Here is a 15,489-nt window from a genome sequence, read left to right on the forward strand (position 1 = left end):
CATTTTCCCTATTTTACCCCCAAAAAGTGTAAAAAAATTATTTTATATACATATTTGGTATCGCCGCGTGCGTTAATATCCGAACTGTTAAAATAAAATGTAAATGATCCCGTACGGTGAACGGCGTGAACGTAAAAAAACAAAGTTCGAAATAGCTGCTTTTTTATAACATTTTATTCCAAAAAAAATTTATAAAAAAATGTAATAAAAGTTTTGTATAAGCAAATATGGTATTAATAAAAAGTACAGATCACGGCACAAAAAATGAGCCCTCATACCACCGCTTATACGGAAAAATGAAAAAGTTATAGGTCTTCAAAATAGGGGGATTTTAAACGTACTAATTTGGTTAAAAAGTTTGCGTTTTTTTTTTTTAAGCGCAACAGTAATAGAAAAGTGTATAATCATGGGTATCATTTTAATCGTATTGACCCAGAGAATAAAAAACACATGAAATTTTTACCATAAATTGTACGGCGTGAAGACAAAACCTTCCAAAATTTGCTAAATTGCGGTTTTCTTTTTAATTTCCCCACACAAATAGTATTTTTTTGGTTGCGCCATACATTTTATGGTAAAGTGAGTGATGGCATTACAACGAACAACTGGTCGCGCAAAAAACAAGCCCTCATACTAGTCTGTGGATGAAAATATAGAAGAGTTATGATTTTTTGATGGGGAGGAGAAAAAAACAAAAACGTAAAAATAAAATTGTCTTAGTCCTTAAGGTCCAAATGGGCTCAGTCCTTAAGGGGTTAAAGGGGTACTCCAGTGGAAAACTTTTTTTTTTTTTAATCAACTGGTGCCAGAAAGTTAAACAGATTTGTAAATTACTTCTATTAAAAAAAATCTTTACCCTTCCGGTACTTATAAGCAGCTGTATGCTACAGAGGACACCTGATGCCCGTATCAGGAACTGTCCAGAGCAGGAGAAAATCCCCATAGCAAACCTATGCTGCTCTGGACAGTTCCTGACATTGACAGAGGTGTCAGCAGAGAGCACTGTGGACAAGACAAAAAAGAAATTCAAAAAGAAAATAATTTCCTCTGTAGCTTACAGCTGCTAATAAGTACTAAAAGGATTGATATTTTTAAATAGAAGTAATTTACTATTCTGTTTAACTTTCTGGCACCAGTTTATAAAAAAAAAAAAAAAAAAAAGTTTTCCTCCAGAGTGCCCCTTTAAGTTACAAATAGAAATATGTGTGGCACAATACCCCTTTAGAAATGTAACTTTTATTTAGATCCTTAGACAATAAAATAATATAATTGACGACCAAATGAGACCATTAGTAATGTCTGTAGGGTGTATATCAGGGCACAGAGTTGATAAATACAAAATATATCACCGAAACAGGTCAAGATATACCAAGCACACAAACCATATATGGACCATGTGTAGAGTAATACGTGGCAATTCTACGACCTGCACAAAAGTACCATAATATATAGATGCCTTGTATAGTTATAAATACAACAAAAAATATATATGGTTGAAATTGACTTACAGTACTCCGCCAATGGTATCAGGACATACTGGTCGACTTAGGACAGTTGAAGGGTGTATTCTGTTGGAATGATGGTATAAAGATATAAACCATACAACAATTACTATCCCTAGGATATAGATCCTACAATTGCCCTACCTGACAGTGGAGGATGAGTCCCCACTTCAACCGTTGACTGTCCGCTAGATAGCCCTAAATAACCCTATACAATAATAGGATCCCTAATGATGATGCATCACCACTTACAGACTATAGATAAAATACAGTGCAATAATGTGCTCAAAATAATATAGATAATAACAAAAGGTAAAAACCTAGACTTCCTCTATGCGTTTCCCCCCATGTTAGGTGTTTTTTGGGGTTCTTCAGGAGGGAGTGAAATTGATATAAAATTAAACACTATGAGAGAAGATGATGGAAAAATTTATGTAACAAAATCTCTCATTAGCTGAGGTGCACATAGGGACGCACGGCATCTATATACACGGCATCTATGTGCACCTCAGCTAATGAGAGATTTTGTTACATCAATTTTTCCATCATCTTCTCTCATAGTGTTTAATTTTATATCAATTTCACTCCCTCCTGAAGAACCCCAAAAAACACCTAACATGGGGGGAAACGCATAGAGGAAGTCTAGGTTTTTTGTGCAGGTCATAGGATTGCCACGTATTACTCTACACATGGTCCATATATGGTTTGTGTGCTTGGTATATCTTGACCTGTTTCGGTGATATATTTTGTATTTATCAACTCTGTGCCCTGATATACACCCTACAGACATTACTAATGGTCTCATTTGGTCGTCAATTATATTATTTTATTGTCTAAGGATCTAAATAAAAGTTACATTTTAAAGGGGTATTGTGCCACACATATAGTTACACGCTAAGTTTCCTTACCCTTAAATATCATTTACTCTGGTTAGCTACAAATAGAAATACTCTAGTAAGATCCAGAAATGTTTTTATCATTTTTAAAACTGTTGCAAAATGTTTATCATGTAGCAGCTACGTTCTGCACATTCTGTAAATTTGTCTGATCTCCCTTAGAGAGCTGTTATCATGGTACAATGAAAGAGGCAGACGCTTAAGCCAATGTCTTCCAATTGATCCCGTTTTACTCCTAATAATTCATTGAATGTTTGTTTCACCTCCAGGTTCTGGCTTTCTTGCATTGCCTGTTTACATCTAATAGCCTCACATTTGAATTGACCCAGGACTTCTTACCCTACAAGCAGCAGCTACAGCTTAGCCTCCAGAATGTAAGTTCTGTGTATTCTGATATTTGTGTTAGTACATCATTCTATGGACTTGGCAGTATTCATTTGCTGCAATCCCCCACCATTATTTCCATTGACACAAGGAAGTTCCCACCCAACCAATGGCGGATCCTAGAAGGTGGTTACTGTGTTTTTTTTTTTTGTTTTTTTTTTTACTTAATCAGCCCAGTCTGGCCAGTATTAAAAAGAACAACCCCATCAAATTACAACATCAGAGGGGTCACAATAATTTCCAATAGTGACAAAGACCACAGATGACCTATCCACCATTGTAAAAAGTCTGACCTATCTTACCATCTACAAGAGGTTGATACATTGCAGTATGGCTGTGTCTTTAAGGCTTCTCACAAGGTACCAAAGTCACTGTTTTAAGAATAAACACCACATACTCTACACTGACGTGACCAGAGAAGTCCCATTATTGTACACACAACTCAAGCACTGATAGATGAAGTGAATCTTTTTTATCGTATGTCTCTTCCAAGTAACCAGTTCGTGTTGCAGTTTACCTGAACGTTCTCTTTTCCCCGCAGACTCGTAATCACTTTAGCAGTACACGGGAAGAACTGGAAGATTTGAAAAAGCGGATGACAGATGCACCTATGATTTGCAAACTGAAGGGACAGAGCACCATTGAAGGATACCTGTACTCCCAAGAGAAAAGTAATGTGCCCTTCAACATTAAGGATCATGGGTGGGGAGTGGGTGTACTAACCTAGTTGCCAGTTTATCTGTCATGTAAAAGTTTGAAATTTTGACATGTTTTATGTTTTTGCAAACGATTCCAACTTTTTGCTTTTTTGTGCTTCTCCTGTCTCTGTTGAGAACAGTGGTGGTGTTTAGAGGAAAGCAAGCACAGCCTCTTATCGCCAACCAAGTTTATCCTTACTTATGCCATAAATTAGCTTTAATAATGCCATACATTGTTTGCCTATCTGGCATTCAAACGATGCTCCAGATTTATTAAGAAAGGAAGTATAGAAAGCGTATGTTGGGATGCAGAGGAGAGCAACTTCTATATACATATGGGTAAGACTGTTTATTAAAGGGGTATTCCAGGAAATTTTTTTTTTTTTTTTTAATATCAACTGGCTCAAGAAAGTTAAATGGATTTGTAAGTTACTTCTATTAAAAAATCTTAATCCTTCCAATAATTATCAGCTGCTGAAGTTTAGTTGTTCTTTTCTGTCTGGCAACAGTGCTTTCTGCTGACATCTCTGCTTGTCTTGGGAACTGCACAGAGCAGAAGAGGTTTGCTATGGGGATTTGCTTCTACTCTGGACAGTTCCAGAGACAGGTGTCATCAGAGAGCACTTAGACAGAAAAGAACAACTCAACGTCAGCAGCTCAAAAGTACTGAAGGGATTAATATTTTTAATAGAAGTAATTTACAAATCTGGAATCAAGGAATGGTGGAGCAAGCACTGAGTAAAATATACTTCTTTATTATAATCCAAGTTAAAAGTCCATGGAAGGCAGCAAAAAAATGAGCAATGTGCTTCTCCTACTTAATTTACAGATCTGTTTAACTTTCTGGAGCCAGTTGATATATAAAAAAAAGTTTTTTTCCTGGATAACCCCTTTAACTTTTCCTACCCAATGTATGTAACCTTTTGGTAATGACATGCATAAATGAATAATGAGATATACTGGAGTGACAGTGTGCACTGGCATTAATATATTTTTGATATAATTGATGTTCTCCTTTGTTTTTGCACTGGCACTTTCTGAATACCTTATATATGATTTTCATAATTTTAATGTGTAATGAATTGTGTTATATAATGTCATCTTTTTAATACACTGCTCAAAAAAAATAAAGGGAACCCTAAGATAACACATCCTAGAACTGAATGAATGAACTAATCGTATGAAATACTTTCGTCTTTACATAGTTGAATGTGCTGACAACAAAATCACACAAAAATGATCAAAGGAAATCAAATTTATCAACCCATGGAGGTCTGGATATGAAGTCACACTCAAAATCAAAATGGAAAACCAAACTACAGGATGATCCAACTTTGATGTAATGTCCTTAAAACTAGTCAAAATGAGGTTCAGTAGTGTGTGTGGCCTCCAAGTGCCCGTATGACCTACCTACAACTACTGGGCATGCTCCTCATAAGGTGGCGGATGGTCTCCTGAGGAATGTCCTCCCAGACCTGGACTAAAGCATCCGCCAACTCCTGGACAGTCTGTGGTGCAACGTGGCGTTGGTGGATGGAGCAAGACAAGATGTCCCAGATGTGCTCAATCGGATTCAGGTCTGGGGAACGGGCGGGCCAGTCCATAGCATCAATGCCTTCCTCTTGCAGGAACTGCTGACACACTCCAGCCACATGAGGTCTAGCAATGTCTTGCATTAGGAGGAACCCAGGGCCAACAGAACCAGCATATGGTCTCAAAAGGGGTCTGAGGATCTCATCTCGTTACCTAATGGCAATCTGGTTACCTCTGGCAAGCACATGGAGGACTGTGCGGCCCCCCAAAGAAATGCCACCGAACACCATTACTGACCCACCGCCAAACCGGTCATGCTGGTGGATGTTGCAGGCAGCAGAATGTTCTCCACGGCATCTCCAGACTCTGTCACATCTGTCCCATGTGCTCAGTGTGAACCTGCTTTCGGAAACAAAAAACCTTGGGGATGCAACTCCCCTCAGGGTAAACCCTGAATAAAGACCCTCTCTAGTCTAAAACTTAACTTTTAATTGTTCAAATAATAATCTGTATTAACATGCTCAAAATTGCCCACTAGGTGGCAGTGTGAGATTAAAATTACAATCCCGTGTTCATTTATTTTAGTTTTATGACATATTTATGCTTGGATGTATCTGACCAGGGGGCTCTGTGTGCAGTGCTCTGCTTCAATGCCGTCTACTGACTTAGCATCTCAGAGCTCCGTGGTCCATCCATATTTTGCTGCCGGGATTGAGCTAAAATCTGTTCTCCTCTAAATCAACGTTTCGCCGGTGGGACCCGGCTTTTTCAAGAGTCTGAGGTACCATGAACCTGCTTTCATCTGTGTTTTACAATCTTTTTATTGGGTTTTCAAAACATAAACATAACAGATATTTATAACATAGAGTTAAACAGTCAGGTGCCAGTGGCGAATTTGCCAATCTTGGTGTTCCCTGGCAAATGCTAAACATCCTGCACGGTGTTGGGCTGTAAGCACAACCCCCACCTGTGGGAAGTCTGGCCCTCATACCACCCTAATGGTGTCTGTTTCTGACCTTTTGATTGGATACATGCACAATTGTGGCCTGCTGCAGGTCATTTTGCAGGGCTCTGGTAGTGCTCCTCCTTGCATAAAGGTGGAGGTAGCGGTCCTGCTGCTGGGTTGTTGCCCTCCTATGGCCTCCTCCATGTTTCCTGATGTACTGGCCTGTCTCCTGGTAGTGCCTCCATGCTCTGGACACTATGCTGACAGACACAGCAAACCTTCTTGCCACAGCTCACATTGATGTGCCATCCTGGATGAGCTGCACTACCTGAGCCACTTGTGTGGGTTGTAGACTCCGTCTCATGCTACCACTAGCGTTAAAGCACCGCCAGCATTCAAAAGTGACCAAAACATAAGCCAGGAAGCATAGGAACTGAGAAGTGGTCTGTGGTCACCACCTTCAGAACCACTCCTTTATTGGAGGTGTCTTGCTAATTGCCTATAATTTCCACCTGTTGTCTGTTCCATTTGCACAACAGCATGTGAGATTGATTGTCAATCAGTGTTGCTTCCTGAGTGGACAGTGTGATTTTACTGAAGTTTGATTGACTTGGAGTTCCATTGTGTTGTTTAAGTGTTCCCTTTGAGCAGTGTACATAAAGAGTAGATAACTATTCTTTTTTCTGAGTAAATGGTTTGTAATGAGTTGTCTCCATAGTACAATGTTGGACAATGGGCACAATATATTAATAATGAATCCATAGAGAAAAATTTCACATCTGGACTCACCTGTATAAAACTTCACTTTATTTCGACATTATCAGTAAAACAAAAACCGGCCTGGTGGGATCGGGAAAGGAGCGATGTTGCGCTCCTTTCCCGATCCCACCAGGCCGGTTTCTGCTTTACTGATGATGTCGAAATAAAGTGAAGTTTTATGCAGGTGAGTGCAGATGTGAAGTTTTTCTCTATGGATTCTATACAGATGTCTCCCTTTCTTTAAGCATCTTGCACCCCTGTTCCCCGAACGTTACCTCTCCCCCATGGGATACTCCCGACATATATTGCATGACAAGACTTTCAGTAGTTCCATCTTATTCTTTTTCCTACTGTCTCAGTATATTAATAATGAAGTTTGTACATTAACGGTGGATGTTCTCAGTGGACGTGTATTTATGACCTCTTGATAAATGTGGAGCATCTTACTCCACAGTACAAAAAATATATAAAAAGCCAATCTTCGTAAATTCCCCCCCAATGTTTTCATTACGCTGGTTGTGTGGTCACAAATGCTGCAGATCATTGTCTTTCTAATTTAATATCTAATATCCTTATACCCTTTCTTTTTTTCTTTTCTGATTTGCCTACTAAGGGAGGGATGTTTTATCACTTTGCACAGGTTCAAACCTATTTGTACTTTTATGATCTCTCATGTCAATATATTCTATGCCATTACTGTGCCAGTTGGGTGAATTTGCTTACATTGCTTGCACATTGTCATTGCTACTCCATATTGTCACCAAGTCACAGAAAACATGATTTCATTGGACAGGGAAGGAACATTAAAGAGATGAGTAAAATATGCTTCTTTCTTTATGGAATCCAGGGGCACTTGGTATTACGTGGGTGAAGTATTATTGCAGATATGAGAAGGAAGGAAAGATCTTGATTTTGACGCCAATAGAGCAGAAGCCTGGTTCCAGACAGGTAGGTGTAGACCCTGGGGATTCTCAGTATTTTTAGAAATCATGTGTTGCGTGTGCAATTGAGTCCCTGACTTCATCGTATCACAGCGTAAAACTGTGCTTTTGTACCTGAGCAAGGCACACATTACAGAATTTTGGTCATATTTAATGTTTCATTAGTGAATAAAATATTATTTTAATCAAGGTTTTATTATACATTTTTTTTACTAATACAAATTCTTTTTTTTTTCTGTTGTCCTCCTATCACATGGCAGCTTTGCTGAAAGATAAAGTCCTCATATGATCTCATCGATATATATATATACTGACAGGTGGCTGTGACTACTATAGCTCTAGATAAGGCAGGACACCACACTGTATGAACAGATGAGACTTTGTTTTCCTCCACTTTTTAGTCTCTAGGTAGTCTTTAGTCTTTAGTCTCTGACCATTTACTAACATTTCTTGCAGCTATTATAAAGCGCACACACCCCTTGCTGCACTTTCATCACAGACAACAGGAAGAGAGTGTGTGGCTCCTACAGGATAGATTATTTAAATAAATATATATATATACACATTCCTCATCTATGTAAATATTTACATAGTAGGTCTGCACGATTTGGGGAAAATGTCATATTGTGATTGTGGAGGTAATATTGGGATTCCAATATATACGATTGCCCCCCTTCCCTTTAATGCCCAGCTTCGCCCTCATTGCAACTCGCAACTCCCATTCATTTTGATGTCTAAGCCCCCACGTTTTATGTCCAGTCCCCTATTTCATTACCATTTTGCATATTTAATATACAACCCACCATTTCTTGTCCCATCCTCCCATTTCATCCACGATCATTTGGAATCCACTGCTGCCGGCTCCTTATAGTGGTCTCACCCTAGTGCTATTGTGCCGGACCCTATTGCTCTTTACACAGTGCTATTATTTCACCTTTAGTCACCTGCAAAAGCTGTAAATCTTTTTGTAAATGTATCCTTTTATAATCCATTTTGTATGCTGTTGCTTGTGGCATTTGTACATCATAACGTAAAATAGTTTGTGTAATTGTGTCTGTGTTTAGTGACAACCTAATCCTGTTTGTCTGCAAGGAAAGCCTGTATGATAATCCTGCTTCACCATCTGTTGCAAGGGAGACACTCATAGTTTCTTATTTTTTATCCTCGTGCCTGATGCCTTGTTGTTACACCTTTTTTATTTCTGCTCTCTTGTGATCTTCTTTTCTTGTATACCTGCTCTGTTTGTCACTGTTCTATCACTTTTTTTTTCATATTACTACACACTTCTCAAACCTTCTCCCTTCTTCTCTGGATCTCGTCTCTTCTTTCCATACCTGCTTTATGTATTGTTCTCTACGTCATATTTCATCCCTCTTTTGATCTCTGTTCTTATACCTGCTCTTCACTGTTCTCTTACTATTTTCCCTTTTGGGATTTTTTGCACACCTGCCTTTTTACCTGTCTTTCCAGTCTCTTCTACACATTATTGCTCTGCTGTTTGTTTCTTCTATATAACCAGTGATCAACATTGTGTTTCTTATACCCAGGTGAGCCAAGAACTGACTCTTAAGTCTTGTACAAGAAGAAAAAGTGACTCCATTGACAAGAGATTTTGTTTTGATGTAGAGACCAATGAGAGGTGGGTATTTAGATACTCCATGATTATATATGTTTTGTATGTATGGAATCATGTATGGAATCATTGCCTAACTTTCTATACTAAATCTATTATTTTGTTTGGATGTCAGTTTTTTTTTTCTTTTAAATGAGAGTAATTTTGTCCGATTTTTGGATTTTGTCAAACTATTTTATTGCACAAACCTGAAATTTATTTTACAGCTGCCATTTAACAAAGTCATACTTTTGTGTTGTCAGACAGGGCACAATCACTTTACAGGCTCCTTCTGAGGCCAACAGACGCTTGTGGATCGAGGCAATGGATGGGAAAGAACCTGTAAGTGTTGTACTTCAGCGCCCCCTGTTTGTGAATGATATTTTTGCAATGTGCGTATATTTTATTCTGACATTACAGCAAATTTTGAGCATGCCTCTCCTTTAAGAGGACTCTTTAGAATAATGTGTAGAAGAATAAATCGGAGCACTCACCCAGTAGAAGCTTGCAAAATCTTCAGGCTTTATTCAGCTTTGGAGCAGGTAACAAAAGCAGTGCGGGAGAGAGGATTGGCGTGGGAGGTTGGGCAAACGGACCGTGTTCACCCGAGATCGCACTTCGTCAGGCCACAGGCGCGATCTCGCGCGAACACAGTCCGCTTTAGAATAAGCTGTGTACACAAGGAGTAGCACTGTTTCTGACTATTATACAACTTATATATTTTACAACAGTTTTTACACTTTGCTTGCTCTATTTGTTATTGTTAGTTTACCCTAAGCTGACTGATGACTAACTGGTATGTGTCCCATACATTGCACATACACGTAGGAGGGGATCCTGCTCTCCTATATCTCTGTAAGCACACCCTCAGAAGCAGCAGTAGCGTGGAGGACATTATACTGTGGAGCCAACAATGTCTGTGAGTCTGTGCCTTTCTTTCACTGCCTCAGCTCCCTACATCCTCTCCCCTCTTTATAAACTTCTATTATACATTAATAATCTCATCTCCTAAAAATGTAATCTCTTAGGGTGTAGTCACACGTACAGTATTCTGCGCAGATTTGATGCCTAGGATTTTCTGCTGCAGATTTCAATGAATGAAATGACTAAATGACTGAACACAGCTTCTAATCCTGCGCATCAAATCTGCGCAGAATAGACCCTTAAAAAAAAAAAAAATTCTGTCGAGATATATTACTTACATATAAGTTTCTTACATTTATGCCTGCTATTGATTTCTGCAAAGCTTACTGAAACAACAAAAACCTACAATTCCTTATGCAGCACAGCTACGTAGCACAGTGCATCACTATTAATACCTTTGGGTAATGTGTGTACCACACTCTTTTTTTTTCTCTTGTTTGAATACATTCCACACCAGAAGTGGATTAAAAAAAGAATTGAAGAAGCATTTGTTCTTTATATTATGTATTTCATTGTGACTTACAATTGGTTTTGGATTAAATCTTGCACCACAAAGCTTCAGCAAATCTGCACTGTGTAAGAGCACCCTGACTGAACTCAATTAAGAAATAGTAGCAATCTTTTTAGATAGAAATGTACTGCTTTTTTTGTGTCCACAACTCATATACAGGCCTATATATTTCTATTATACCAGACAGGAATCTCCATTAAAGGGGTATTTTGGCTTTAGACATTTTATCCACTATCCAAAGGATAGGGGATAACATTTCTGATCGCGGGGGCCTGCTGCTAGGAACATGAATGGAGGGGGCATGACGTGACATCACGAGGGGGGCGTTATGTCTCTAATCCCAGAAACTTCCGGGTTCCGAGCCTGGAGACACAGCTCCGCACATAATGCGGGTGCTTCAGGGAGATCGCGGGGGGTCCCAGCGGCAGGCCCCCCACAATCAGACATCTTATCCCCCTATCCTTTGGATAGGGGATAAAAAATGTCTAAAGCCGGAATACCCCTTTAATTCTTACCAATCTGTTAGATAAGCAATAAGTAGGGGTTGGAAGGAAACCCTTTTACAGAATTAGACTACACAGAGTTTGTTTGTTGTATGTTACATTACAAACACGTAGGATCTGTAGACACATGGGGATTTTCTAATCCAGGCTATTTCAGTCTGTTTGCCCTATGGGGAGCAGTTTTCATTGGATTTGGACTTTTTTGTGAAAAGTTGCCAAATTTTTTGCGAATTTTTAACATCCAAGCTTGCACTGCTTGTATCTACTTTTAGTAATATGTTGTTTGACGGATGCAGTGGACATAGATTGTTTTAACTGCAACTTTTTTAAAAAGTTACACAAAAAAATTGTGCAATTTTTGCACACAGTTACACGACCCAAGGACCACACTTACAAACTCGTCTATTTCACAGACACTTCTTTACCTGCACTGTTTTTTTATTTATTTATTTTTTCAGTTTTTGTAATGTAGATGTGTAATATAAATAAAATAGTTCTTAATAAAATAACCTGGCTTAGAATTTTGCTAATCCTTAACTATTAAGCTGAAATTGTCTCTGGTCATATTAACATTTTTGTATAGGCAAGTGTTGGAGGGCTTTAAACTGTTCCAAAAAAAAATAAAAAAATTCAGATAATTGGAATTTATCACCAACAAAAGCCCTAAGAGTGGTTTGTGGGCTGCTCCAAATTTATCATACATAGTAATTTGGTGCAAGTGTGTCACATTCACTGCAACTATAAGCAGTTCTAAAAAGCATCCACACAGCACACGCATTAATAAATTACCCTCTATATAACTAGTATTGGAAATGATATCACAATGCTGCCATCTTGTGGTCATATACAGACAGAATACAATCACTTTTGTGTAGAGTAACAGTTAAGCTATGGATGTATTTTTTTTTTTAAATATGGAGAATGTTAGAAACCTCTTTTACTGCATGCATTCTCATTTTGTGTCCAGAAGACAATGCCGGACAATTCTATAACAGCCTACAAAGATTCTAGCAGCCGTACATACCATGTGCGAGTTTGTATCAGATACAACAACCTGCAGTATACAAGTATTAGATACAACAACCTCGAGCATGTCATATTATAATTCACTTTTGCACATGCATAGTAGTCGACTATTTGAGAGTGGTTCTCATCATTGTTACACAATGTAATGTGCTAATATGGATTTCTGGTCACAATATGTTTATTTATCTACTTTCATTCATTTTTTTTTTTATGTTGTAGAACTATTAGTGATGTATGATTATTATCACAATTTACTTTGATTATTTTTTCATTAATGTAGTATCAAAGTAAAACGGAAAAAAGGTGCGTTAATACATAACTATTATTTGATCCCTTTAAAGCTCACCTAGTATAATGTGAACAAATCACCGAAAAAACACTAAGACTTAACGATTATTTTACCATTTAAAAAGGATCCAACACGGGTCCTAGAACCATCAAACAAATGTTCTCACTGTACTGAAGCTAATCCCAGAAACCACAATCGGGGTCAAGAATAAAAAAAAAAAAAAAAAAAAAAGAGTACAAAAAATAATAATAATGATAACTCCTAGCTAAGGGTGGGGTGCAGCTAAAGGAGAGAGGGGTAAAGGAGCTAACGGGACCAAAATGGACCAATATGATGCACTTCACAGTCTCCCTAATTTTCCCTCTCACTACACCTAACCCTAGGCGGAGTTGACGCCCTGATAAGGGCCGCCCTGCTCCGCGACCTAGTCCTGTACTCTTCCTATATACCCAATGATAAGGGAAAATAGGGGGAAGAGGCTCACTGGGGTACCCTGAGAACCTACTTGGACAGGGAGGGCTAACCCTAACATATTAAGGATATGTTGTAATTTCAACTAGATATATCAATGCCAGAGTATACTCTCAGTATAGGAGTGGATCCTCAAACAGATACTGATAAGATATCATATACAGGAGCTAGGTAATTAGAAAGAGTATGGTAATATAATAGAAAGCCCAAGGAAATGACCCAGTGAAATAATGCTATTATTTGTCACTGTCACTATTAAATGCACTAGTAAGACAATACCGCCATATGATGTCCAGTAATGTTATAGCATCACAAAAACATATATCCCAACATTAATAATGCAGTATAAACAGATAAGAAATATGTGCAGATTTTCATATATAAGATGACAACCATAGATGTTATTTCATTACACCTTCTAAGTGCAATAGGAAAAATTGCTAAATAGCAACCAGGAAGATGAATATACACCAAAAAGTCTCAGGGACTCCACATGAGTCATCAAATACCACACAGATACCACAATTAGGAATACCAATAGTAGATGTAATTGAATGCAGAGTGGATTGTCAGCTTAATAAACAATAAACTGGTCCTTATGCACAGATAGTAAATAAATAGGAAAATAGCCTATTCTTATCAAACAGATTGACTGGTCAGAGGATAAAACCAAGAGGTGACCCAACGCGTTTCATGCACACACAAAAAACACATATCATACTATTTTAGAAACCACACTCCTCAAGGCACGTAACAAAAACAAATTTGTGGAAAAAACTTCATTTTTGTAAAGAAATGTTTTTTTTTCACAGTTGTCAAACACCTGTGGGGTGTTAAGGCTCAATGTGAGCCTTAACACCCGACAGGTGTTTGACGACTGTGAAAAAAAAAAAAAATTCTTTACAAAAATGCAAATTTTTCCCCAAATTTACAATTTCTACAAGAGGTAATAGTAGGAGAAAATGCCCCCCAAAATGTGTAGCCCCATTTGTGGATGGGTATGGAAATACCCCATGTGTGGATGTAAAATGCTCTGCGGGCAAACTATAACGCTCAGAAGAGAAGGAGCTTTTGGAGAGAGAATTTGTTTGCAATGGAAGTCGGGGGCCCCGTGGTGCCAGAACAGTGGACCTCCCCCCCCCCCACATGTGACCCCATTTTGGAGACTACACCCCTCTGGCGTTTGACAGACTTTTGTTTATGTGCTGTGCAAATGAAAAATAAAATTTGTGTGTAAATGCTCACTGCACCTCTTATTACATTCTGTGAGGGGTGTAGTTTCCAAAATGGGGTCACGTGTGTGTGTGTGTGTGTGTGGGGGGGGGGGGGGTCCACCGTTCTAGCACCATGGGAGCTTGGTAAACACACATGGCCTTCAATTCCAGACAAATTCTCTCTCCAAAAAGCCCAATAGCGCTCCTTCTCTTCTGAGCCCTGTAGTGCGCCAGCAGAGTACTTTACATCCACATCAGAAGGAATGGGGTTACAAATTTTGGGGGGCTTTTTTTTACTATTACCCCTTGTGAAAATTTGCGATAACACCAGCATTTTTGTGAAAACATTTAAATTTTTCATTTTTTACGTTCAAATTTTACGAAAATTCTTCGAACACCTGTGGGTAGTTAGGGCTCACTATAGCCCTTGTTACGTTCCTTAACCCCTTAAGGACGCAGCCCTTTTTCACCTTAAGGACTGAGCCCTTTTTCGCAATTCTGACCACCGTCACTTTACAAATTAATAACGCGAAAACGCTTTTACTGAATATTCTGATTCTGAGATTGTTTTTTCGTGACATATTCTACTTTATTTTGATGGTAAATTTTCGGCGTTAATTGCATCCTTTTTTGGTGAAAAATCCCAAAATTTCATGAGAATTTTGAAAATTTAGCATTTTTCTAACTTTGAAGCTCTCTACTTGTAAGGAAAATGTATATTCCAAATAAATTTTATTTTTCTTCACAAACACAATATGTCCACTTTATGTTGGCATCATAAAATGGACATACTTTTGCTTTTTGAAAAAATTAGAGGGCTTCAAAGTAGAGCAGCAATTTTCAAAAATGTCATGAAAATTGCTAAATCTAAAGGGACAGATGTTACAGAACTACAACTCCCAGCATGCCTGGGCAGTCGAGGCATGCTGAGAGTTGTAGTTTGGCAACATCTGGAGGGCTACTGTTTGGGCACCACTGTAACAGTGGTCTACAAACTGTGACCCTCCAGATGTTGCAAAACTACAACTCCCAGCATGCCCAGACAGCCTTTGGCTCTCTGGGCATCCTGGGAGTTGCAGTTTGGCCCCCCTAGTGGTTGCCACAGTAAAGATCGATTTACTTTCACTTTCAATTTTTCCCAACTGTCAATTCCCTACCTGATCAGGATCCTGCAGGCTCCAGCGAAGATCCCAGGTCCCCAGGCATCTTCTCCTGCAGGTACGGCCTCCATCTTCTTCCCAGAGCCCCTCGACATCCAGGGGCGGGCAGAACGGGGGGTT

At 38.7% G+C, this 15,489-nt stretch overlaps 1 protein-coding gene across 4 annotated transcripts in view; it reads left to right on the top strand.

Moving 5' to 3' along the window:
- The window catches only part of OPHN1 (oligophrenin 1), a 188,716-nt gene that overhangs the window by 112,148 nt on the left and 61,079 nt on the right, over nt 1–15,489 (top strand). For 3 of the 4 annotated variants that reach the window (XM_056541037.1, XM_056541038.1, XM_056541036.1), the window contains exons 8-13: nt 2,668–2,772; nt 3,324–3,453; nt 7,332–7,358; nt 7,566–7,666; nt 9,207–9,298; nt 9,535–9,613. In XM_056541037.1, the coding sequence (XP_056397012.1) occupies nt 2,668–2,772; nt 3,324–3,453; nt 7,332–7,358; nt 7,566–7,666; nt 9,207–9,298; nt 9,535–9,613 (534 nt within the window). The remainder of the gene's footprint in view (nt 1–2,667; nt 2,773–3,323; nt 3,454–7,331; nt 7,359–7,565; nt 7,667–9,206; nt 9,299–9,534; nt 9,614–15,489) is intronic. The other variant, XM_056541039.1, reaches the window with a different exon arrangement.

The sequence above is a fragment of the Hyla sarda genome, chromosome 9 (assembly GCF_029499605.1).
Source record: "Hyla sarda isolate aHylSar1 chromosome 9, aHylSar1.hap1, whole genome shotgun sequence".
NCBI classification, from domain to species: Eukaryota; Metazoa; Chordata; class Amphibia; order Anura; family Hylidae; genus Hyla; species Hyla sarda.